Source organism: Octopus bimaculoides, chromosome 3, assembly GCF_046866305.1.
Source record: "Octopus bimaculoides isolate indiv1 chromosome 3, ASM4686630v1, whole genome shotgun sequence".
In the NCBI taxonomy this organism is placed as follows: domain Eukaryota; kingdom Metazoa; phylum Mollusca; class Cephalopoda; order Octopoda; family Octopodidae; genus Octopus; species Octopus bimaculoides.
In genome coordinates, this window is record NC_142930.1 from 140,161,354 (window position 1) to 140,186,143 (window position 24,790).

The following is a 24,790-nucleotide window of genomic DNA, read 5'->3' on the forward strand; positions in this document are numbered from 1 at the left end:
ATTGTGGATCTCCAATTTTCTAATTTGTTGTGTAGATACCCCCAAATCTTATATGGACTCTCAGGCAGGGCTCTGGAGTCGGGGTCGGTATAGTTTTACCGACTCCGACTCTGACTCATAATATCTTTATTCTTTAACCCATTACCTCCCATAATTCTATTAACTGGAATTTTTTTTTTATGAAACTTTAACTGTAGAAGATACTGGCTCGTTCAAGTATACTGACATTTATTCTACCTATTATGTCACTAGATATGCCTGATTTTCTTCAAACAGCTCTAGTGATATATTTTCAGAAGATGTAGCATATAACTTGTCCAAGTTTCAGCACCATGTAGGAGAGTGAATATAACTATTATCTAATACACCATAGGTTTGGCCAGTTATCTGCAATCATGATTCTCACATACTTGTCTCTTAACCCATTGCCTCCCGTAATTCTATTAACTGGAATTTTTTTATGAAACTTTGATTTCTAACATAAAACAGCCTTAGAAACACGCTGGAATGATCAAAATAACATTTCAAAATAACATTTTAAATAGAAATAATCGAGATATTGGGTGAAAAATTAGCAAACCTCATTTGAATATCAGAGAAATATACCTAGTAGCAAAAAGGTTAGGTATGTGTAAATATTGACAGATAATTATGAAATTTGTAATTTTTAAGTGATCTCATATGAGATCACTGGTAGGTAATGGGGTTAATATAAACTAGTCATAACATATGGGCCTGCTCAAAGTACAAGTGTATGCATATGCTTTATGAGATATGTAGACCACAATCACTTAATTACTTAAAGAGGAGTTGGAGTCGGAGGTGCCAATAGTAGAGGAGTCGGAGTCAAAGTTTTTTGTTTCGACTCCACAGCCCTACCCTCAGGGGCCGTATAGACCCTAGTTGAGAACCACTGGCTTTTATGGTAAGCTAGAAGCTGAGTTTTGTGAGTAGCACAGCTGATAGACAGATGTTATGTGATTCCCTCCTACTACTTATCTTTTTAATGTTTTGTACACATAGATATTTTTTTGTATCTTTTATCTTTTGCTTGTTACCAGTCATTAGACTGTGGCCATGCTGGGGCACTACCTTGAAGAATTTTAGTCAAATGAATCGACCCCAGTACTTATTTTTTTAATCCTGGTACTTATTCTATTGGTCTCTTTTGGTGAACCACTAAGTTATGAGGATGTAAACAAACCAACACTGGTTGTCAAGTGGTGGAGGGGACAAACACACATACGACACACACACATATACACAATAGGCAAGGCTTGAGGCTACAGTAAAGACATTTGTCCAAGGTGCCATGTTATTCTAAGAGGGCAAAGCATTATTTGAGGAAGATTTGGCTGCTATTTTTAGCAAATCGATTGACCATATAGAAGTTCACCTGCGATTTTTCTTTGAAATTGGGACCATCATTTCTCTGGTTAAAGACGGGCTACTGATTGCACCCAAGGACAGCCTGGGCATCATCATAGATGAAACAATACAAGATTTAGAAGATATAGAGCCATTCAGTTGATGATCTTTATTATGGGGCCAAAAAAGAAGAAATAATGAATGTTACTTAAGCAGTACTGATAGAGAGAATGTCGGGCCATGGTATATCCCAAATAACTGCTTCACTTCTCCATCACTATTTAAAAAAAATAGACAAATATCAAATTACAGAAATAACAATTCTATACATTATTAGTGGTAGGTATAGTTGTGTATGTATATATTTGTAAGAGTGAGTTGTTTAATAACATATATATATGAAAACACAATATGTGTATGTAATATATATAGATGAAAACATAGGTTATATCTGTAACAATATGTTGTTTAATATATAGTATATCCATACAAAGTTTAGACAGATTTCTTCAGCTAGCCCGCCATGCTACTTCAGGCTGATGACGAGCAAAGACTCAGAAACATGTCCCTGAATGCAGGCTGGGCTGGTTGGAGGAGTTTGTCTCCCCTTTGTATGGATAAGGGCACAGAAAGTGTGTCAAGGCCTAATAGGAAGCGGTCTGGCTTCCTAGGGCTAAACAGCAGTAGTGCATTCCCTTACTGGGATTGTCATGTTAAGTTGGCAGTATACAACTACTTTATATATATATATATATATATATATATATATATATATATATATATATATATATATATATTTTAATTTATGTGTATATTAATATTATCTTGGTTGAAAATGTTGCTCCATTTATTATCATTCTTTATATCTACTCAAAATACATCACTTTAACATGGAATCTCTACCTATGATATCCCAGTTTTTGTGTGATTTTAGCTACCCTAGTAACTATTAACATATTTACATATTTGCATTATCGAAGTTTTGGAATTAAAGGAATTTATTGATTATATGCGTTTTGCTCCATTTATTATCATTCTTTATATATATATATATATATATATATATATATATATATAGCCAACAAATGAGATTCTCATTATAGAACAGTGCTCTGTAACCTTTTTTCACTTGCGGTACATTACTATTATCTTAAATTGTCGTATGTGCAAATTTGACTAAATGCATTTTTTTTTTTTTTTCCCAATATTTAATTTTGCTTCCAGTAGCTGGTTCTTTTGGTCAAACTATCATATCTCCAGCTGCTTCAGATGCCAAGATATGAAAATTGTATGACAGTATAGCATTTTTCAAAAGTGTAGCAAGTCCCACATATGACAGTTTTGCCAAAATATTTCTGACTGAAAATATCATACATACATGGAGTTAGGATTTTATGCACCCAACAAAGTATTATTGTTAAGCTAAAACTGTTGCTATTGCCAAAAGAAATGGAATGGTGAAACTATATTTACGTTTTCTGAAAAAGCAAAGTTTTCAACTTACGACAATTTCACATAATAGCAACAACTTCTATTCTTTTCAAAATTTGGCAGCACACCTAGATTACAAATATAACTAAAAGTATAGGGGGAAAATTATATTTAGGTTACACTGCGGCACACCTAGCATCGTCTTGTGGCACAGCAGTGTGCTAGGGCATACCAGTTGCGGAGCACTGGTATAGAAGACACTTAGTAGTGCTCAAATGATTCAAACTTGGATACTGCATGTATACATATATACATATTTTGTGTTTCATACTCAAACTGTTATATTTAATATACCTAATTTGTTTATCTGCATAATTGCCTCTCTCTCTCTCTCTCTCTCTCTCTCTCTCTCTCTCTCTCTCTCTCTCTCTCTCTCTCTCTCTCTCTCTCTCTCTCTCTCTCTCTCTCTCTCTCTCTCTCTCTCTCTATATATATATATATATATATATATATATATATATATATATATATATATTTATATATATATATATATATATATATATATATATATATATTTATATATATATATATATATATATATATTTATATATATATATATATTTATATATATATATATATATATATATTTTTATATATATATATATATATATATATTTTTATATATATATATATTTTTATATATATATATATATATATATATTTTTATATATATATATATATATATATATTTTTATATATATATATATATATATATATATTTTTATATATATATATATATATATATATTTTTATATATATATATATATATATATATTTTTATATATATATATATATATATATATTTTTATATATATATATATATATATATATTTTTATATATATATATACACACACACATATATATATATATATATATGGAAACACAGTATGTGTGTAAAATGGTGAGCTGTATAGCTTATATTTACACATACACATATAGTAAACTAGTTCATTAAGATAGAAGAATTGTCTGTTCTAAGAGAACACCCACATTTAGGTGGCAATAAACATTACTTCTACACACACACACACACACATATATAAGTACTGAACTGATAGAAAATTTAACAAAAAAAGTACCCCATCTGGTGAGAGATGAATATCATTATTTAATGGTCACAATACATGTATTAAAGTACTATAAAGTACTAATAGTTTCATATGTTGAGAGAACTCTCACACACACACACACACACACACACACACACACACACACACACACACACATATATGAAAGTGTGTGTGTGTGCATGTGTCTGAGTTGTCTTATAGAATGTCTTTGGTTAAAAGGTTGACTTGATTAAGGATCACTTGGGGTATAGCAACAACTCACTAAACAAGTAAACCAGGGAGCTAGTATGTAGCCATTTGAGTTACTAGAGATAGCAGCAAACTTCCCTCAAATTGCACCTTACTGTCTTAAATAAGGAACAAACACATCAGAAAACATCGTAGGAAGATGGAATAGTCATGGCTGGAATACCTTTGATTATAGGTTCACTCAGTCAGTGCCCACCTGGGTCAAAATAACCACCATTAATAAACATGCTAACCAGAAAGTCACTGAATGGTTGTTTGAGGTGTTAGAAAGAGCAGCCAAATTTCTCTTTAATCACATTCTTAAATCAGCAACAAACACTAGAAAATATCCTACATAACCTTAAGTAGATGGGATGGTCATTGTTGGAATCTTATGATCATAAGTCAACTCGATTAGGTCTCACTGTAGGTTAAACAAGTAGACAGTTTGAATAATTTACTACTGAGATAATATCCTGAATAAAAATAGACATTTCCTGTTTTGGCTGACAAAAGATTAAAAATAAAAAGAGTTTTTGTGTGTATGCGCGTGTGTGTGTGTGTGTGTGTGTTTTTTAAATCTAAAATATCCCATGCTTTATTAAAATATTTCCCATTCAACTGATAAATAAAACGAGGAAATGTTTAGTTGTAAAGGTTTGGAATTTAGCTGTTACATTTGGTGAACACGTGTCTTGGGTTTTGTTATAAAATGAGTTACGGCTGTGTGGTCATGAAGTTTGCTTCCTAACCATGTGGTTTCTGGTTTGGTCCCACTATGTGGTGCTTTGAGTAAATGTCTTCTTGTTTGTCCTTGTGCTAATGAAATCCTTGTAAGTAGATTTGGTTAGACTGAAAGAAACCTGTCATATATCATATATAGTTATGAACACATCATGATGTTGCTGCATGGAACTATCAAAATCTGTATTTGTTGATACTTTTCCTTCAATACCAACTCATTATTGGACTCCCTTCATGCAAGTCATTGATTATCTGAAACAGCTGTAAAGATAAGACTTCATGTAATTTGTATATGTAACTTTTAATATAAATACATTCTCTGTGCCTGTTATTGTTTGTCTGTTTCTTTTCTTCTACTTTTGCTCAGAGGAGGCGCAATGGCCCAGTGGTTAGGGCAGCGGACTCACGGTTTTGATTCCCAGACCATTTGTTGTGAGTGTTTATTGAGCGAAAACACCTAGTGCTCCACGAGGCTCCGGCAGGGGATGGTGGTGAACCCTGCTGTACTCTTTCACCACAACTTTCTCTCACTCTTACTTCCTGTTTCTGTTGTGCCTGTAATTCAAAGGGTCAGCCTTGTCACACTGTGTCACGCTGAATATCCTCAAGAACTACGTTAAGGGTACATGTGTCTGTGGAATGCTCAGCCACTTGCAAGTTAATTTCATGAGCAGGCTGTTCCGTTGATCGGATCAACTGGAACCCTTGACGTCGTAAGCAACGGAGTGCCAAATTCTGCTCAGTTATGATGTTTCTTATAGCCATGACCATCCTGTCTTTCATATTTACAGAAAATTGGTAGGATATTGGACAAAATACTTTAAGGACTGTAGGTTGATAAAATTGGTAGAGTGTTAGACAAAATGCTTTGCAGTATTTAGCTTTGCTTCCTCAAGTAGTAATTTTTAATTCCACCAGAGTCGCATTTACCTTGCATCATTGTGGAACTGGTATCAATAAAGTGCTTCTCATAGGAGGAAGTGTCAAGACATCCTGATGGTGGATATGTGGGAATTGAAAAGTAGGTAGACAAATTGCTGTGTGTAATAAAAAATTAAGATGCTGTCCACCTTTTTATATTGCCAAACACCATAGTGAAGAAAGAATTAAATGGATGCAAACTTGTTTGTCTTCTCATAAATAAAATGCGAGAGGGGACCATGAAATTTCGATATTTTAAAATCTTATTTATCTCCTCTGTAACTACAACCTCTCTCCTGGCACATGGCCACTCCTCTCGGTTCCTCTCCCTCTCTCAAATGCGATGTCTTTGTTTTGCAAGCCACTTGATGACCCTGTGGGTACTGGTGTCATGTAAGGAGCACCTGTGCAGGTGGAAATGTAAAAGCGCACCCTTGCCAGCACCATGTAAGAATTCCCTGTGCTGGTGCTATGTAAGGACCCCTTTATGCCAGTGCCACGTTAGAATCCCCTGTGTCAGCGTCACTTAAGAATCACCCATGCCGGTACCATGTAAGAATCCCACATGCCAGTGCCATTTAAGAATCCACCTGTGCCAGCACCATGTAACAATCATCTGTGCTGGCATCACATAAGAATCACCTGTCCTGGTGCCATGTAAAAAGCACCCATATTGGCTCCATGGAAAAAGCACTCAATACACTCTGTAAAGTGGATGGCATGGAAAAGTGATGTTAAATGATGATGATGATGATGGTTTATTTATTGTGGACGGGTAGATGTTAGTATCAGAACCACTGGTTTTGCTGGGTACAATCCCTCTTTTCCTTAACCTGAAGCTGGCCCTGTATTTATGTTAGAAATAAATACTTGCAGTTTCTTTTAAAGCCGGGACTTTATCATTCTTTTTTATTTTGCTTGCATTTCTTCTTCTTCTCCTCCTCCTCCTCCTCCTTCTTCTTCTTCTTCTTCCATGTCAACATTGGAAAAAAAAACAAAATTCGTTTATGTTGTAATCATGGGGGCTAACAAATGCTTTTCTATTTCTTAGTCGGTCAACACCCACAATAAATGTAGAGTATTTTATTTTGCTTGCTAGTTTCTTCATCATCCACAACCCCTTTTCCTTAAAATTCTTTGAATGGGTGACACATGCTTAAATTCCTCTTAACCAGTTCCTTATGTCTATTATATCATCTTGCTTTTCTTATATTATCCAAAGTAGAATAAATATAACTAGGTCACACGTTGCTACTTCTTCATTGTGTATTGTGCGTAACACTTGAACACAAGTGTGGATATGTGGTTTATGACTTTGTTTCCCAACCATATAGTTTTGGGTTCAGTCCTACTGAATGGCACTTTGGACAAGTATTTAGTTTTGTGTGTATTTTTGTGTCTGTGTTTCTCCCCCACATTTGACAACTAGTGTTGTTGTGTCTATGTCCCCATAACTTAGCGGTTTGGCAAAAGAGACTGATAGAATAAGTATCAAGCTTAAAAAAAAAAGAAAAATACTGCGGTTGATTCATTTGACTAAAACAAATTTTCAGGGTGGTACCCCAGTATAGTCACAGCCAAAAGACTAAAACAGGTAACAGATAAAAAATAGAAGATGTAACCCTAAGGTGATCAAAGCTTTGTGAGTGAATCTGGTAGGTGGGAAACTGAAAGAAGCCTGTCGTGTATGTGTATGTGAAGTATTATATATACAGGGTGCCAAAAGTTATGTACCAATATTAAAGCTCATTTCATATATATTGCATTTTTTTCTTCTAAAATTGAGTAAAATAAACAAAATAACAATGAAAACGAGGCCAAACATCCCTGAAAGTTTCATTTGAATCCATTCAATGGTTTTTGAGATATCTTATCCATGGACAAACAAGCCAACATGATTGTTCAATTGACCACCATACCTGGTTCAACTGCTTAACTCTTTAGCGTTCATATTATTCTGTCAAAAGTAATGCTTATTTATTCACATTGTTTCGAAGTAATCATTTTGATGGAGAAACTGTTAATATTTGGAAAGATATTGTAGGGTTGGTGTGAGAGGCTAGATCTGGCCAGCTTCAACATAAAACAGAGAGAGGGAGAGATGGAGATGGAGACGGATGGGATGAACATTAAGAAGTTTGACTGATCATGACTAATTTTGTTAACCTGTTCATATTGATACTAAAATTGACTTTTGATTCATTCTGTACAATGACACTCTTAAAGCATAGGGAGACTAAAAATAATTTTCCTATTTCTGTTTACATAAGCATGAAACCTAATTTGAGTTTTCACATCTCTTTCTCACTTGAAATGTGCTAACTCCACCCAATGATTACCAGAAGTGTCAAAGCAAATTGTTTTTCTTTATTCTCCCAATTTTCGTCTTGCTTCTCTTCTTCAGCTAAACTATTTCTAAATTGAATTCCTGCAACATATCACTCATACACATTGCATATTAAAAGTAGAAATAGTCTTGTCTCAGTGTTTTTTTTAAAATAATAATAATAATAATAAATGCCCTGATGCAGTATCAGGCAGTGGCTCTCATGGTATCTGATCTTAATTGATTGGAAGTGTTATCATGTACATTGTTTTGTCTTGGTATACAAAGATGGGCTACAGCAAATATTCTGCTTAATACCACAGATTTGCTTGTCAGTTGTTTGACCGTAACCAGTTGAGCATATCCCTTGGTGGCTGACGATATGTGCATCTCTGTTCACGAACAGAAATAGTGGGGGAGCATCATAACCATGGGGTTTGAATAATTCACCTTTGGAAACATGGGTGTTTTGCTCAACATCCTTAAACAAACTTTATTCAGGGACCTTTTGAGCGGGATGGGCTACTCGACCTGAAGAAAATTCTAATTGGGCCCCACCTGTGAGGTCATGCGCTGTTTATCAGATCACCATGTTGTGCACATATGGTTGTGATACATGTGCCTGGTGTATCCTGATCAGATGGGTGGTCATGATGGGTATAATGGGCTTCGTATATTTTACCCCAGTATCACTTTGATGGCATGCACTACTCTCTCACTTAATAATAATAATAATAATAAAGATGTTGATTATAATCCTTTCTACTGGAAGCACAAGGCCTCAAATTTGGAGGAAGGGATTAAGTTGATTACATCGACCTCAGTACATAACTGGTACTTACTTAATCGACCTTGAAAGGATGAATGGCAAAGTCGACCCCGGCAGAATTTGAATTCAGAATGTAGTGGCAGACAAAATACCGCGAAACATTTCGCCTGGCATGCTAACAATTCTGCTAGCTCGCCACTTTGATGATGATGATGATAATAATGATGACAGGATGATAATGGGAGAAGTTTAGAATTCCAAACATTTATGAAGCCAAAAAAATGTCATAGGAATTTTGAACAAATTCAACATAATGAAAATTTGTGGGTGTATAGCAACTGTAGTTGACACACTTCTGTATAAACATATTGCCAAATGTGTGTGTGTGTGTGTGAGTTACTCATATTTTTTTCTTCTTTTGCTGGTTTCATTCATTAGGCTGTTGCTTTGCTGGAGTATCAAGGTTTTCCTATCATCAAGCAGTTAATCATACTTTTTATAGCTCTCTGTTTGTTGAACTGCTAATGTACAGGACTTAAAGAGACACATCATAGATATGTACATACATATATGCATGCACATGCATAAGAAGCTTGCTTCTCAACCACATGGTGTGGCACTTTGGGCTAGTGTCTTCTACTATAAGCCTTGGGCTGACCAAAGCCTTGTGAGTGCATTTGGTAGATGGAAACTGAAAGAAACCCATTGTGTATGTGTATATATATATATATCTGCGTGTATGTGTATGTGTGTGTATATATATGTGTGTGTGTGTGTGTGTGTGTATATATGTGTGTGTGTATATATATATATATATATATATATATATATATATATATATAATATACCTATATATGTGTGTTTGTTCTTCCCCCATCATCGCTTGACAATCAGAGTTGGTGTGTTTACGTCCCTGTAACTTATCGGTTCAGCAAAAGAGACCAATAGCATAAGTACTAGGTTTAAGAAATAAGTCCCGGGGGGGGTGATTTGTTTGACTAAAATCCTTCAAGGCAGTGCTCCAGCATGGCTGAAGTTAAATGACTGAAACAAGTAAAAGAATATACATACGTATATCATCATCATCATTTAAAGTCCACTTTGCATGCTGGCATGGGTTGGAAGGTTTGACAGGAGCTTCTACCTAGCCAGCTCCTGTCAACCTGTCCAACCCATGCCAGCATGGAAAGCAGATGTAAAATGACGATGTTGATGATGGTACATATGCGTAAATGTGGAGTGTGGTTTAGTGGTTAGGGTGTTGAGCTCATGAATGAAAGATTGCAGTTTCAATTCCTGGACTGGGCGATGCATTGTGTTCTTGAGCAAAACACTTCATTTCATGTTGCTCCAGTCTACTCACCTGGAAAAATGAGTTACCCTGCGACAGACTGGTGTCCTGTCCAGGGTGGAGGGGATATAAGCTCCACAGAAACCAAGAAACTGTCCCAATGAATATATGGCTCAGGAATGTTCTTTATCCTTTATTTTATATATATTTTATAATATATATTATATATAGTTTAAATATATATATTATATATAGTTTAAATATATATATTATATATAGTTTAAATATATATATTATATTATAGTTTAAAAACCACACTCCGTGTGGATTTTTAAGCTAGCTCCTCCAGTGGGCTAATTGGACCTGTGACCCAAAGCTAAATAGAGCTAAATAGCATGACTGTAATACATCTATAATGACTATATGCCCTGGTGGTGTTTGATCAGAGATTAAGAATGAATGAGAATTAATTCTGTAATGCAATCATTCTATTGTTCCAGTCCCAAGTTGAATTCCAACTGTTGGCCAATTTGTCCCAAAATTCTTATCTTGAAGTAAAATAAATGAGGTGAATGTCATTTATCTCCCCCTTAATCTCTGACATCATCTGACAAATGCCAACCAAGATGGTGTAAATCAGTTAAGTTTTAACTGCTAGAAATAGCAACCCAAATGCTTTTAAATTGCATCACAATGCTGGATATTCAAGAACCAAACTAAGGGCAGATTTGCAATTCCAGGATCATTCTTATTCCAAAAAGGTATAATATGTATATGTAGAGATGTAGACTGAAGTACAGGGGTCCCAGATGGACAAACAAAATTTTGCTTTTATTATTATAGAAGATATATATACATACATATATATATATTCTTTTATGCTCTGCTTGTTTCAGTCATTGGACTGCAGCCATGTTGGGGCACCGCCTTGAATTTTTAGTCAAATGAATTGACTCTAGTACTTGCTTTTTTAAGCCTGGTACTTATTCTGTTGGTCATTTTTGTCGAACTGCTAAGTTATGGGGATGCAACCACACCAACACTGGTTGTCATGCGGTGGTGGGGACAAACACAAATACTTTCCAACCACATTCTGGGTTCAGTCGCACTGCATGGCACCTTGAACTTATAGCCTTGGTCTAACCAAAGGTTTGTGAGGGGGATTTGGTAAAAGGAAACTGAAAGAAGCCTGTCGTGTCACTTGACAACCAGTGTTGGTGTGTTTATATCCCCATAATTTAGCATTTCGGAAAAAGCAACCAATAGAACAAGTACCACGCTCAACAAAATTAAAAATACTGCAGTTGATTCATTTGACTAAAATTCCGAAAGATGGTGCTCCAGCGTGGCCACAGTCTAATGACTGAAACAGATAGAAGATAAAAGGTTATCCTAGTATTACATTTTATAGAAAAATGGTGAAGATGTCATGGAGATGTTATATATTTAGTAATGTTTTTCCTTTTTTTTTTCTCTTAAAGAAATAAGCAGCAGCTGCCATGAATGCACAAACGGTCTTTGATGAGAGTGTCTTTTTTGGCTCATTGAAAGAAATGTTTAAAGTAACAGTTCTTCAACAAAAAGGGTTTATTTTAAAAAACAAGGGGGTTATTTTAATAAATGTAGTGAAATGTGAAGCGGAAATGGAAACGGAAATTGACAAAAAGTACACATTTTATATATATAGGACCTATACATATATATATATATATATATATATATATATATATATATATATATTCATTAGAAATGCAGAGACGCCTATAATAGGACATCTACTCGCTAGAAATAGCAGCAAAAATACTACATACCACAAAAGTTAGGGATAATTTCGAAAGGAAATGAAAAATAAAAACTTTTACCAATCTATATTCTGTACCATGGTTTCAAGTCAATTTTAGTAAGATAAAGATTATATCTTACAAGGTCAGACTATCGTCAGCAGAATTGACCAGACAACATATGAAGCACGAATCAGTACGCAGCATGGTTCGTGTTTTTATGTCTAATTTTTCAAAATATACCGCGTATTTACGGTTTACCTAATCGGCAGCAAATACAAAAATGCAAAATGCCGAAATTCCTACAGAAAATCATATGTTGTCTGGTCAATTCTGCTGACGATAGTCTGACCTTGTAAGATATAATCTTTATCTTACTAAAATTGACTTGAAACCATGGTACAGAATATAGATTGGTAAAAGTTTTTATTTTTCATTTCCTTTCGAAATTATCCCTAACTTTTGTGGTATGTAGTATTTTTGCTGCTATTTCTAGCGAGTAGATGTCCTATTATAGGCGTCTCTGCATTTCTAATGAATAATACATAGTCTATTGACTGTTTTTACTCTCGCTAGACCACTGGTGGTAAATAAAATTTCTAAAATTTTCTTTGCCACCCTATAATTTATTAATAATAATATATATATATATATATATATATATATATATATATATATATATATATATATATATATATATATATATATATATGTTGTTGTACTTGGGGATGGTCATATTGCCAGTTTAGCCAATAAATATATATATATATATATACAGGACTTATATGTAAACATATGGACATCAGTTGTCGAGTGGTGGTGACACACACACACACACATATATATGACAGGCTTCTTTTAGTTTCTGTTTATCAAATCCACTCAAGGTTTTGGTTGGCCTGAGGCTATAGTAGAAAATGCGGCACTGTCATGCTATTAGCTGTCAGAAGTGAAAGTGCTCATTGCTAGTGAAGTATCTGTCTGTCTGCCTGCCTGTTGCTGGCCTATCATTCTTTGGCTACTGACAGCTAATACCATGACTGGCCGGAGCGAGCTATATGTCTGTCTGTCTGTCTCTCTCTCTATCTATTACTCGAAAGTTATTGGAACAAATTTGACACCTATATCCATGCGTTTGAAAACACCCAGAGTATAAGGGTACTACTAAAGCAGAGTGGTCCCGAACGCGCGTCCGGGCTAGCTAGTCGTGAGTGGTCGATCCTATTATTTTTAAACTTCAAACTTCATTTGTTTTCTATTTTGATAAATTCTCTCTGTTGAAAATTTGGGACCACTCTGCTTTAGTAGTACCCTTATACTCTGTGTGTTTTCAAACGCATGGATATAGGTGTCAAATTTGTTCCAATAACTTTCGAGTGATAGATAGATAGAGAGAGAGAGAGAGAGACAGACAGACATATAGCTCGCTCTGGCCAGTCATGGTATTAGCTGTCAGTAGCCAAAGAATCGACAGGCTAGCAACAGGCATGCAGGCAGACAGACAGATACTTCACTAGCAGTGAGCACTTTCACTTCTGACAGCTAATAGCATGACAGTGCCGAAAATGCTTGCCCAAGATGCTATGCAGTGGGATTGAACTGGAAACCATGTGGTTGGGAAGCAAACTTCTTACCAGATAGCCATGCCTGTCCAGAAATATGTTGTTCTTGTTGATTAGTCATAACCAACATGTCTTTCTCCTAATCATTGTATATTTAGGAGTACATTATTCAATCTATCCTATTTTTTCTGCTGGCAGTTTGAAGCAAGAGAGTTTTGGCTGCTATTTCTAGCATCTGGAGTAACTACCTAGATGTCTCCTCAGAGGCTCCGGCAGAAATATGATTATCTGTAAACTGTTGAGAATTTCAAAAACACAATTCGTTCCTTGAGACTTTGATTTTATGATGTTACCTTGGCAATTAATTACCTTGAAGTTGCAAACATCACTGTGACAAAGAAAGATAACAAACTACAAAGGTTAGACTAATGAGTTCATTAAAAAGAGGACATTGTTTACATTGCTGATAGCCAATACAGGTAATCAACAACAACTATCTCTGTAATTGTCTTAACTTGACTGTTATTTTTTTATGCAGATGGTGTCTCAGGATAATTTTCTTAAGTGATTATTATTGTGTGACACCCACTTCATCATCGTCATCATTTAATATCTGTTTTCCATGCTGGCATGGGTTGGATGATTTAACCGCAAACTGGTAAGCTGCACCAGGCTCCAGTCTGATTTGACATGGTTTCTACAGCAAGATGCCCTTCCTAACACCAACCACTCCAAGAGTGCAGTGGGTGCTTTTTTATGTGCCACTGACAGAAGTGCCAGTTACGCAACACTGGCATTGGCCATGACTACAATCTCAGCACAGTATATTGCCAAAGGTCTCGGTCATTTCTCACTGCCTCTGTGAGGCCCAATGTTTGAAACATTGCTTTTTACATGCCACTGGCATAAGTGCCAGTTATGCGACAATAGCATGACTACAATTTCGCTTGGTTTTACAGGTCTTCTCAAGCATGGTACATAACCCAACCTTCAAAGGGTGCTTTTTATGTGCCAGCTATGCGACACTGGCATCGGCCATGACTACGATTTCACCTGGTTTGACAGCCAATATAAAAATTTTGTTACTAATATGGTAAATACAGAGAAGGTTATACTGCACTGAGGAGGTGTAATAAAACTGAAACACGTCCACAGTTGTCTCTGATACTTGCTAAGATCAGATTAAAATAATATTAATCATTATACCAATATTTTCTTATCACTGTATAACTTAAGGAAATGGGTGCAGTAACTTTATAGATGTTTTCGATCTAGTTTGGATTTTTTGCTATCAAATTTGAATCCTTTGCAATCAAATTTGATGGCAAAGAATCCAAACTAGATCGAAAACATCTATATATTAAGGAGTAGAATGTACAATTTCTTGTAATTCAGAATGCCTTATGGTCCCAGTGGACAAAATGGGAAAAGTGTTACCCCAGAAGAACTATTATTGAAGCTCCTCTCCATTAATATGATGCTACTAACTGTTATATATGGAAAACTGAAGCTTGCTCCCCAACTGCATGGTTCCAGGTTCAGTCTTGCTGAATGGCACCTTGGGCAAGTGTCTTCTACTATAGCCCTGGGCTAACCAAAGCCTTGTGAGTGTATTTGGTAGATGGAAACTGAAAGAAACTTGTTGTGTGTGTGTATATATATATATATATATATATATATATATATATATATATATATATATATATATGTATATATCTGTGTGTGTGTGTCTTTGTGTTTGTCCCCTCCTCACTGCTTGACAACTGGTGTTGGTGTGTTTATGTCCCCATAACTGAGCGTTTCAGCAAAAGAAACTGATGGAATAAGTTACTAGGCTTTAAAAAAAAAAAAGTCGATTTGTTTGACTAAAAAAAACCCTTCAAGGCTGCACTCCAGCATGGCCACAGTCTAATGACTGAAACAAGTAGAAGAATAAAGTTTAGTTAAGTTGTAATTCTTAAGTACAATATCATCCCTGATTGAGCTGACTTATGATTGAAGTGTTCCAACCATGACCATTTCTTCTTATTTTTTTTTTTTGACAGACATAGTGTATTCACTCTTCACTACACCATCCAGTGAATCCTTAATTTAAGATAGTTGTGTGTGGGGGAGGTTGAAGGAGATTTGGCTGCTATTTTTAGCAAGACACGTAACCATGTACAGGCTCTGTTTTAGTATCAGTTGTGCATTCAGTATGCTGTTTTGTTGGCATCTTGTGTTGGGTTTTGTAGTTTAACTCGATTTCCAACTGGTATATAAAATTTCTTCATTCAGTCATCCATGCAGTATAGCCGCCTTTTACCAGAATTAGGTCATATAGTAATACTGATGAAGATTTCTGTTCACTTTTAGCGCAGTGAAAAATATATACAAATGGTAATTGTAGATGATGGGCGACTATATACATAAAGACGTGTGTGTGTGTTTTATTATACTACAAAAAATCATTCCAGATATAATTTGCACCCCTTTCCTTTTACATTATCCTTTTTGAATGGAATCCACTTTTAGTGAGAGAATATATGCATACATACATTATGATCATTATTATTATTGAGTGAGAGAGCAGTGCATGCCATCAAAGTGACACTGGGGTAAAATATATGAAGCTCGTTATACCCATCATGACTACCCATCTGATCAGGGTACACCAGGCACATGCATCACAACCATATGTGCGCGACATGGTGATCTCATATCAAGATAAACAGCGCATGACCTCACAGGTGGGGCCCAGTTAGAATTTTCTTCAGGTTGAGTAGCCCATCCTACTGAAAAGGTTCCTAAATAGGCGTAGGAGTGGCTGTTTGTTTGTAGGAGTGTGTGTGTTTGTGTGTCTGTGTTTGTCCCCCAACATTGCTTGACAACCGATGCTGGTGTGTTTACGTCCCTGTAACTTAGCGGTTTGGCAAAAGAGACCGATAGAATAAGTACTAGGCTTACAAAGTATAAGTCCTGGGGTTGATTTGCTCGACTAAAGGCGGTGCTACAGCATGGCCACAGCCAAATGACTGAAACAAGTAAAAGAGTAATTCTTTTTCGGAACGGTGAAAGTCGAAGTAGAGACAGCTATAAATAATAATGTGCACATACAGGGTTTAAGAACCTTTTTGATAGAAAAAGTCGAAGGCGCCCAGCTTTCGACTTTTTCGATCCAAAGGATTTTACACGCTGATATTTATAGCTTTATTCATATCGAGTTCGATATGAAACACTGGGGTCAATGTAATCGACTAACCCCCTCCAAATTTTCAGGCCTTGTGCCTTTAGTAGAAAAGATTATTATTATTATTATTATTTAAAACAGTTTGATTCAGCTCTATGTGACTTAAAGTTTCACAGCTAAACTCGAAAAATGAAGTAACATGGAAAAATATTTTAAAAACTTTCATTAGCTTATCTCTGTTTTGATAAATAGTTTGTACATATTTTCACATGTATTTTGATTTTCTATTTCAGTATTGGTTTTTAGGCATTTGTTTTTTTTTTAAAAATTTTATGTTTTAAATATGTTAGCTGAGACTGACATAAACATCAGATAAATCAGCTGAAGTTGAGATTTATTTTTCTCATTAATTTCTTCAAGAAAATGACATAAAGCCATAACTCGAAATGATGGAAGTTCAGGTATGCCAGTTTATAAATACAATGGGCTTCTTTATAATTTTGATTTTTGCAAATTCACTCACGAAGTATTACAGCACCATCAGATAACTGTATAAGCCAGCAAGGAACCCTGTTATATGGTTGCTTTACCTGCTAGATAGAACAACCAAATCTCCCTCAAATAACATCCTACCATCTTCAGAAAAGAAAAAAGATTCTCTTTGGATCTTGTAATCTTAGATACAGTGTACATAAAAAAAAATGGGATGGTTGTTGCTGAAAAGATTTTTGACCTTAGGTCTGCTCCATCAAGTCTGACCTTCTAGAATTTAACAACTACAACAACTTATACCCACAGTTGCTATTATGTTGGTGTAACATACTTTCAAATGTTTTATTCCCCCTTCTCAGTGTCTCTGACATTTACCCTCTTTAACTTCCTTTGTGTGACCTTTTGGTGCCAGCCAAAGAGTTTGTTTGATTAAAATCTTTGTAACACTGTATGTGCATCTATATATAGTGTGTGTGTTGTGTGTGTGTGTGTGTGTGCAAGAACTAATATCACAGTTTATGTGAATTTTCACTAACACTATATTTTGCTATACAAATATGTGTTCTTGCATCTGTATACATACATAGTCACATGCAGACACATGTGCATAAGTGTTCATACATCAGTGGCTGTCAACTTGTTAATCAAATACGACTTTTCAACACCAACACTGACAGAGTTCATATACATTGGCACTAAACTAATTAAAACTAACAACACACAACTAATATGCAAAAAGACATTACCTTGTATAATTTAGAATAAAATTACTAAACACCATAAATGGACAATAAACCATAGCAATGAACACAACAGAGACTGTTAACAATGATGTTGGAAAGGCCTGTGCAGAATTTAAGTCTTGTGCAACTTGTACTGCATTGTACTACTTTCCCAAGTAGTGCTAAGTGCTTCCAAAGATAGGTCAAGGCTAGGTGTCTGGCTCAGCAATTTTAGTGGGTGTTATATTAGAGTATCCTCACAATGTTGGATGGCCATTGATTCTCATGAGTTCCTCTGCCCTTTGATGGGTCTTGTTTTGCATCCCACAGAGTGTCCAACGGTCACCCTCCTCGCTGAACTTGCTTGGTAGGGTTGCCATTTTGGTAACCGACGAGCTGACCATGCAATAGTTGGGGCTGGGTTACATGTTATCAGTAGTACTCAAGAAGCAGTTACTTGACATACACATACATATGCACACACACACATACATACACACACACACATACATGAATGCAGGCAAGCCAGAAGGCTGCACCAGGCTCCATCTGATCTGGCAGAGTTTCTACAGCTGGATGCCCTTAACGCCAACCACTCCGAGAGTGTAGTGGGTGCTTTTACGTGCCACCGGCACGAGGGCCAGTCACATGGTACTGCCAACGACCATGCTCAAAAAGGTGTTTTTTACGTGCCACCTGCACAGGAGCCAGTCCAGCGGCACTGGCAACGACCTCGCTCGGATAATTTTCTAACGTGCCACCAGCACAAGTGCTAGAAGGCAATGCTGGTAATGATTACGCTCAAATGGTGCTATTTACGGGCCACTAGCACAGAAGCCAGACAGTTGTTCTGGCAATGAATACGCTTGGACAGTGCTGTTAGTGCTCCACTGGCACAGGTGCCAGTCATTGAGTATGGTTCAATTACGATTTCGCTTTCACTTGCCCCAACAGGTCTTCGCAAGGAGAGTTTAGATCTTTGGAAACCAAAATAGTTCTTTTTGAAAAGATTTTAAAATCTTCCAATAGAAATACCCAAAATTTTAAATTGACCATGGGTAAGTTTTGTGGTATCTAGGATGTGAGATGAACTAGGGTACCACACGACCCTCTTGTGGGATGTGGGTTTCTATCATTACGTATGTGATTCTTGCCTCACATATGGTATAGTGTAAGAATTTTATGCCGCTCATGTCAAAATTAATTATGATATCGTATTGGGACCCTGGGATAAAATGTAAAATGAGGCTTGGGAGCCAACTTGTTAATGATAATTAAACAAGCTATTTTTATCTCTATTTTAGTTTGAACGAAATGACTGGGAAAGAACAACTACAGAAGGAGTACATGTTGATGCAAAGGAAATTGAAAGATGCTGATAGCAAAAAGCTGAAACTCTGCGATATTATAAAAAACTTAGATACTTCTTATCAACGATCGAAGGGAAGCGTTATGAGATACAACCAGTTGAAAAACATTATAAAAGCAACCATTGATGATAAAAACATACTTTTCCTTCAAGAATGTGTCAAAAGGGAATCGCATGAAGGTTCACAAAGATCTTCGAGTATCACTGGTGGTCTGTTGCAGCGCTGTGCAGAGTTTGCTGGAAAGTCCTCGGAAATAGCAGACAAAAACGTACAGATTAATGCAATTACTTTTATTCCAACAGGTGAGCATTTCATTTTCATTGTTTACTGTCAGGGCTTTGATTTTTTGTGTTTCCTTTTGTTGTTGTTGTTTGGTCCCAGGTTAATGCTGGTCAAGCAGACATATTGCTGTTTTGTGCCCGTTGCTCTTTCACTGGTTTACTTGACCCAATTACTGGACTGCGGCCATGCTGGAGCACTGCGCTGTAGGGTTTTAGAAGTCTTACTTATTCTGCTGGCTTCTATTTTGCTGAATCATTAAGTTATGGGACATAAACACATGCTGATTGTCAAGTAGTATCCAGTAAAAACAAGTTACAGGGTGGGACACACACACACACACACACACACACATTTGTATATTACACATATACATGCACACACCATTTAATCGTTTAATGTCCACTTTAAACGATTAAATGATGTGTGTATGTATATGTGTAATATACAAATATGTGTGTGTGTACATATGTATATTTGTATATTACACACATACATACACACACACCATACATACACACATACACAAGTATATTTTTATATTATACATATACATACACATACACACACATACTTCCTTGACTTCTTTTACCTGACTTGTATTTTTTTCTTTTTTTTTTGGTTGTTAAGACAGTAGGATACAGTTTAAGAGATATGTAACTGGCATTTCTAGCTAGTCAAATGACCAAATAGAGATTCCTTCACTGACTCATACAAGTATCATCTTAGAGGATGGCCAGAAGAAGTTAGTAAACAAAAGACACAGGTTATTTGTTTTGTCAGGCCAGGTCAAAGCTGAATGAACTGATTGATGATATATGTATGTGTATATATGTGCATGTATGTATGTATATATATATATATATGTATATATTTATATGCATGTATGTATATATATACACACGAGAGATGAGTACAGGACAAAATGCCAAAAGAATATAAGTCCTCATATACGCATGTATGTATGTATATAAATATATATATGTATGTATATATATGTAGGTATGTATGTATATATATATATATATATATATATATATATATGTATGTATATATATATGTATGTATATATATATGTATGTATGTATATATATATGTATGTATGTATATATATATATATGTATGTATGTATATATATATATATATATGTATGTATGTATATATATATATATGTATGTATGTATATATATATATATGTATGTATATATATATATATATATATATGTATGTATATATACATATATATGTATGTAGATATATATATGTTTGTATATGTATGTATATATACATATATATGTATGTAGATATATATATGTATGTATATGCATGTATATATATATATATATATATATATATATATATATCACTGCAGAGATGCTCAAAATATCTGGCAGTGTTGGCTACAGCCTAGTCACCCGTATTACGAACCAGGTGTTACACGAAGGAGTCATACCCAATGACTGGTGTAGCAGCACCATAGTCAACTGCTACAAAGGTAAAGGTGACGCTTTAGATACAAATAATTACAGAGGCATCAAGCTGTTAGATCAGGTTATGAAAGTTACAGAGAGGGTCATAGCCCAACTAATTAGGGAGCGAATCAATTTAGATGAGATACAGTTTGGGTTCGTGCCAGGTAAAAGCACTACTGATGCCATATTTCTAGTAAGACAGCTGCAGGAGAAATACCTAGCTAAGGATAAACCTCTGTACCTGGCTTTCGTTGACATGGTCGTCCCTTATCTGGTGGTCAATGAGGAAACTTGGGATAGAAGAATGGTTAGTGAGAGCTGTGCGAGCCATGTACAGAGATGCAGCCAGTAAGGTGAGGGTTGGAAATAAGTACAGCAATGAATTCCGGGTAGAGGTAGGGGTCCACCAAGGTTCCGTCCTCAGCCCCCTCCTATTTATCATAGTCCTCCAGGCAATCACAGAGGAGTTCAAGACAGGTTGCCCCTGGGAGTTCCTCTATGCTGATGACCTTGCCCTAATTGCGGAGTCACTATCAGAACTAGAGGAGAAGTTTCAGGTGTGGAAGCAAGGTCTAGAATTGAAGGGCCTTAGAGTCAACCTAGCTAAAACCAAAATCCTAATAAGTAGGAAGGTAGATAAAACACAAACCCCTTCAGGTAGATGGCCCTGCTCAGTATGTAGAAAAGGAGTAGGTAGTAACTGGGCGACCAAGTTAGTAGTGGGGGTGGGTGCGCTGAAAGTGTAGCTGCTAGAATAAGAATAGCCTGGGCAAAGTTTAGAGAGCTCTTACCTCTGCTGGCGACAAAGGGACTCTCACTCAGAGTAAAAGGCAGACTGTATGACACATGTGTACGAACAGCCATGCTACATGGCTGTGAAACATGGGCTGTAACTGCTGAGGACATACGTAAGCTCACAAGGAATAAAGCCAGTATGCTCTGTTGGATGTGTAATGTCAATGTGAATACCCGTCAGAGTGTAAGTATCTTGAGAGAAAAGCTGAACATTAGAAGCATCAGTTGTGGTGTGCAAGAGAGACGATTGCGCTGGTATGGACATGTGGTGAGAATGGATGAGGATAGCTGCCTGAAAAAGTGCCACACTGACAAAATTGTGCTGCACAATTTTGTCAGTGAACAGGTCGCGGTCTCAAAGCGACGAAAATACTTTGACAAATTAAATTTAAATGTTGAAGTGAATCTGACGGCTTTTGTGTGTTATTTTAAATGGCTTATAAACACCTTCCACGCTGCAATTGTTTTCGTTCCAGCACACGATCTCAGTTCAGGTCACTTGCTATGCAAGTACATCTCCGTAATTTTCTTCATGGAAGATGATAAATAAATAATGCCATCTGCCATCAGTTTCCTTACATAGTTTGTATTTCTTCAGATGAAATGTATGAGCAGGCAAGTGTGTGTGAGAGAGAGAGAGAAAGAAGAAGGCAAGTAGAATGAGGACATTGAGAGCTTGAAAGAATATACTAGTTTATTTAAAGCCCTTGGCAGCAGTGGTGGGCGGAACTGCTGATGTTAGTTCTTTCTATACATATGTCAATTCAGCGTTTTTCTATTGAATTACTTCAGTACAGAACAACATATAAACAACACTGCTGCTGCTGTAAGTTAAATTGTGTGCATATGTGTATGTGTGGAGGCACAATGGCCCAGTGGCTAGGGCAGCGGACTCGCGGTCATAGGATCGCGGTTTCAATTCCCAGACCAGGCGTTGTGAGTGTTTATGGAGCGAAAAGCACTTAAAGCTCCACGAGGCTCTGGCAGGGGATGGTGGCAAACCCTGCTGTACTCTTTCACCACAACTTTCTCTCACTCTTACTTCCTGTTTCTGTTGTGCCTGTAATTCAAAGGGTAAGCCTTGTCACACCGTGTCATGCTGAATATCCCCGAGAACTATGTTAAGGGTACACATGTCTGTGGAGTGCTCAGCCACTTGCACGTTAATTTCACGAGCAGGCTGTTTCGTTGATCCGATCAACTGGAACCCTCGACGTCGTAAGCGACAGAGTGCCAACAACAAGTGGTCAGCTGATTTGCTTGAAATAATCGAATTTCCCTTAAATCGTATCCTAACGTCTCACAGAACAGAAGGACATATCAGACAATGGTAGTCGTAGATACCCCACCACCACCACCACCACAAAAAAAAAAAAAGAATACGGGACTGGCTGGTCATAATTAGAATACCTTTGATTATAGGTTTGTATGAGAGAGAGAGAGAGAGAGAGAGAGAGAGAGAGAGAGAATTCGCAACCGCAGTCTGTAGAGTGCTCAGCCACTTGCACGTTAATTTCACGAGTAGGCTGTTCCGTTGATCAGATCAACTGGAACCCTCGACGTTGTAAGTGACGGAGTGCCAACAATATGTGTATGTATGTGTTTAAAGTAGATCTGTGATTTGATTTTCTTGTCTGTTTTAGTCAATACTCTTAATCATACATCTCTTTCCTGTTGTTGTCTTTTGTTTTTTATCCCAGTCACTAAAACACCATGTTTTCCTTGTTTTTGTGTCTTATCTCCACTGTATCTGCTATCTAAGAATTGTATCTAATAGTCATTGACACTCCTAAAGTATGCAGTTCTGTCTGAGGTATTGAAACTACTATCATTCTTAGTGGGACAGCTGACAAGAGTTTAATTTTTATATATTTACTTTGTTGTAACATTTGTCATATATATATACTTATCATTTGTGCCTATTCCTTACATTTTTATCATTGTGGACATAGGTGCAGGTGTGGCTATGTGGTTAGATGTTTGTTTCCCAATGTATGGTTTTGGGTTCAGTCCTACTGCATGAGTGGATTTCATCATCATCATCATCATTTAACGTCCATTGTTCATGCTGGCATGGGTTGGATGGTGTAACCAGAACTAGTGAGCTGCTGGGGCTCCAGTCTGATGTGGCATGGTTTCTATGGCTGGATGCCTTTCCTAATGCCAACCACTTTACAGTGTGCTTGGTGCTTTTATATAGCACTGCCCGGGTACTTTTTCCATGGTGTCGCACATGTACTTTTACATGGTGCCACATGGTTGCTTTTACACGGCACCACATGGGTGCTTTTCCATCATGCTGCACAGGCACTTTTATGTGTTGCTGCATAGGTGCTTGTACATGGTACCACACGGGGGCTTTTACATGGCCACAAGTGCTTCACACCACCAGAAGGATCGGTCTTAACACTTCTGCTGTGGGGTACAGGTCTACTAGAGCAGGGACCCCCTTATAAACGCTTATGAAATTTATACATAAATATTTGCTTAAAATAACATATATTTTTACATTTATTTATTTAACAGTATTTAACAAATAGGTTTATTGTCAATTAAAAGATTTCGATAAAAAACATATATAAAATCAAATTGCCCATAAAAAGTATTTGCTGTCTACGGACCCCCTGTCTTGTCCTTGGGGAGCCCCCGTGGTCCTCGGACCACAGTTTGAAAACCCCTGTTCTAGAGTACAGCCAGGCATCAGGGATCTCACCTGAAAGGTTCAGCTTCCTGAGGTTGTTCTTCAGTATCATAGATAGAAAACAAAAGAAACCTGTTGTGTGTGTGTATGTGTGTCTTATTGTCTCCTTTCCTTGGATTTTGCATGATAGTTGTAAAAGAGTTTCCACATCACACGAGCAGTATGTTAATGTGTGATGTAACAATTTTTATTGAACAAAACTTATTCTTGACAAAACAAATGTTTATATCTCTTTCTC

General features: G+C 36.4%; 1 protein-coding gene across 6 annotated transcripts in view; it reads left to right on the plus strand.

The window, feature by feature from the left end:
• LOC106876724 (uncharacterized) overlaps positions 1-24,790 on the plus strand; it is a 66,232-nt gene that overhangs the window by 31,545 nt on the left and 9,897 nt on the right. For 5 of the 6 annotated variants that reach the window (XM_014925397.3, XM_014925398.3, XM_089349746.1 and 2 more), the window contains exon 2: positions 19,240-19,607. In XM_014925397.3, the coding sequence (XP_014780883.1) occupies positions 19,240-19,607 (368 nt within the window). Of the gene's footprint in view, positions 1-13,459; positions 14,032-19,239; positions 19,608-24,790 lie in introns of those variants that run through there. The other variant, XM_014925400.3, reaches the window with a different exon arrangement.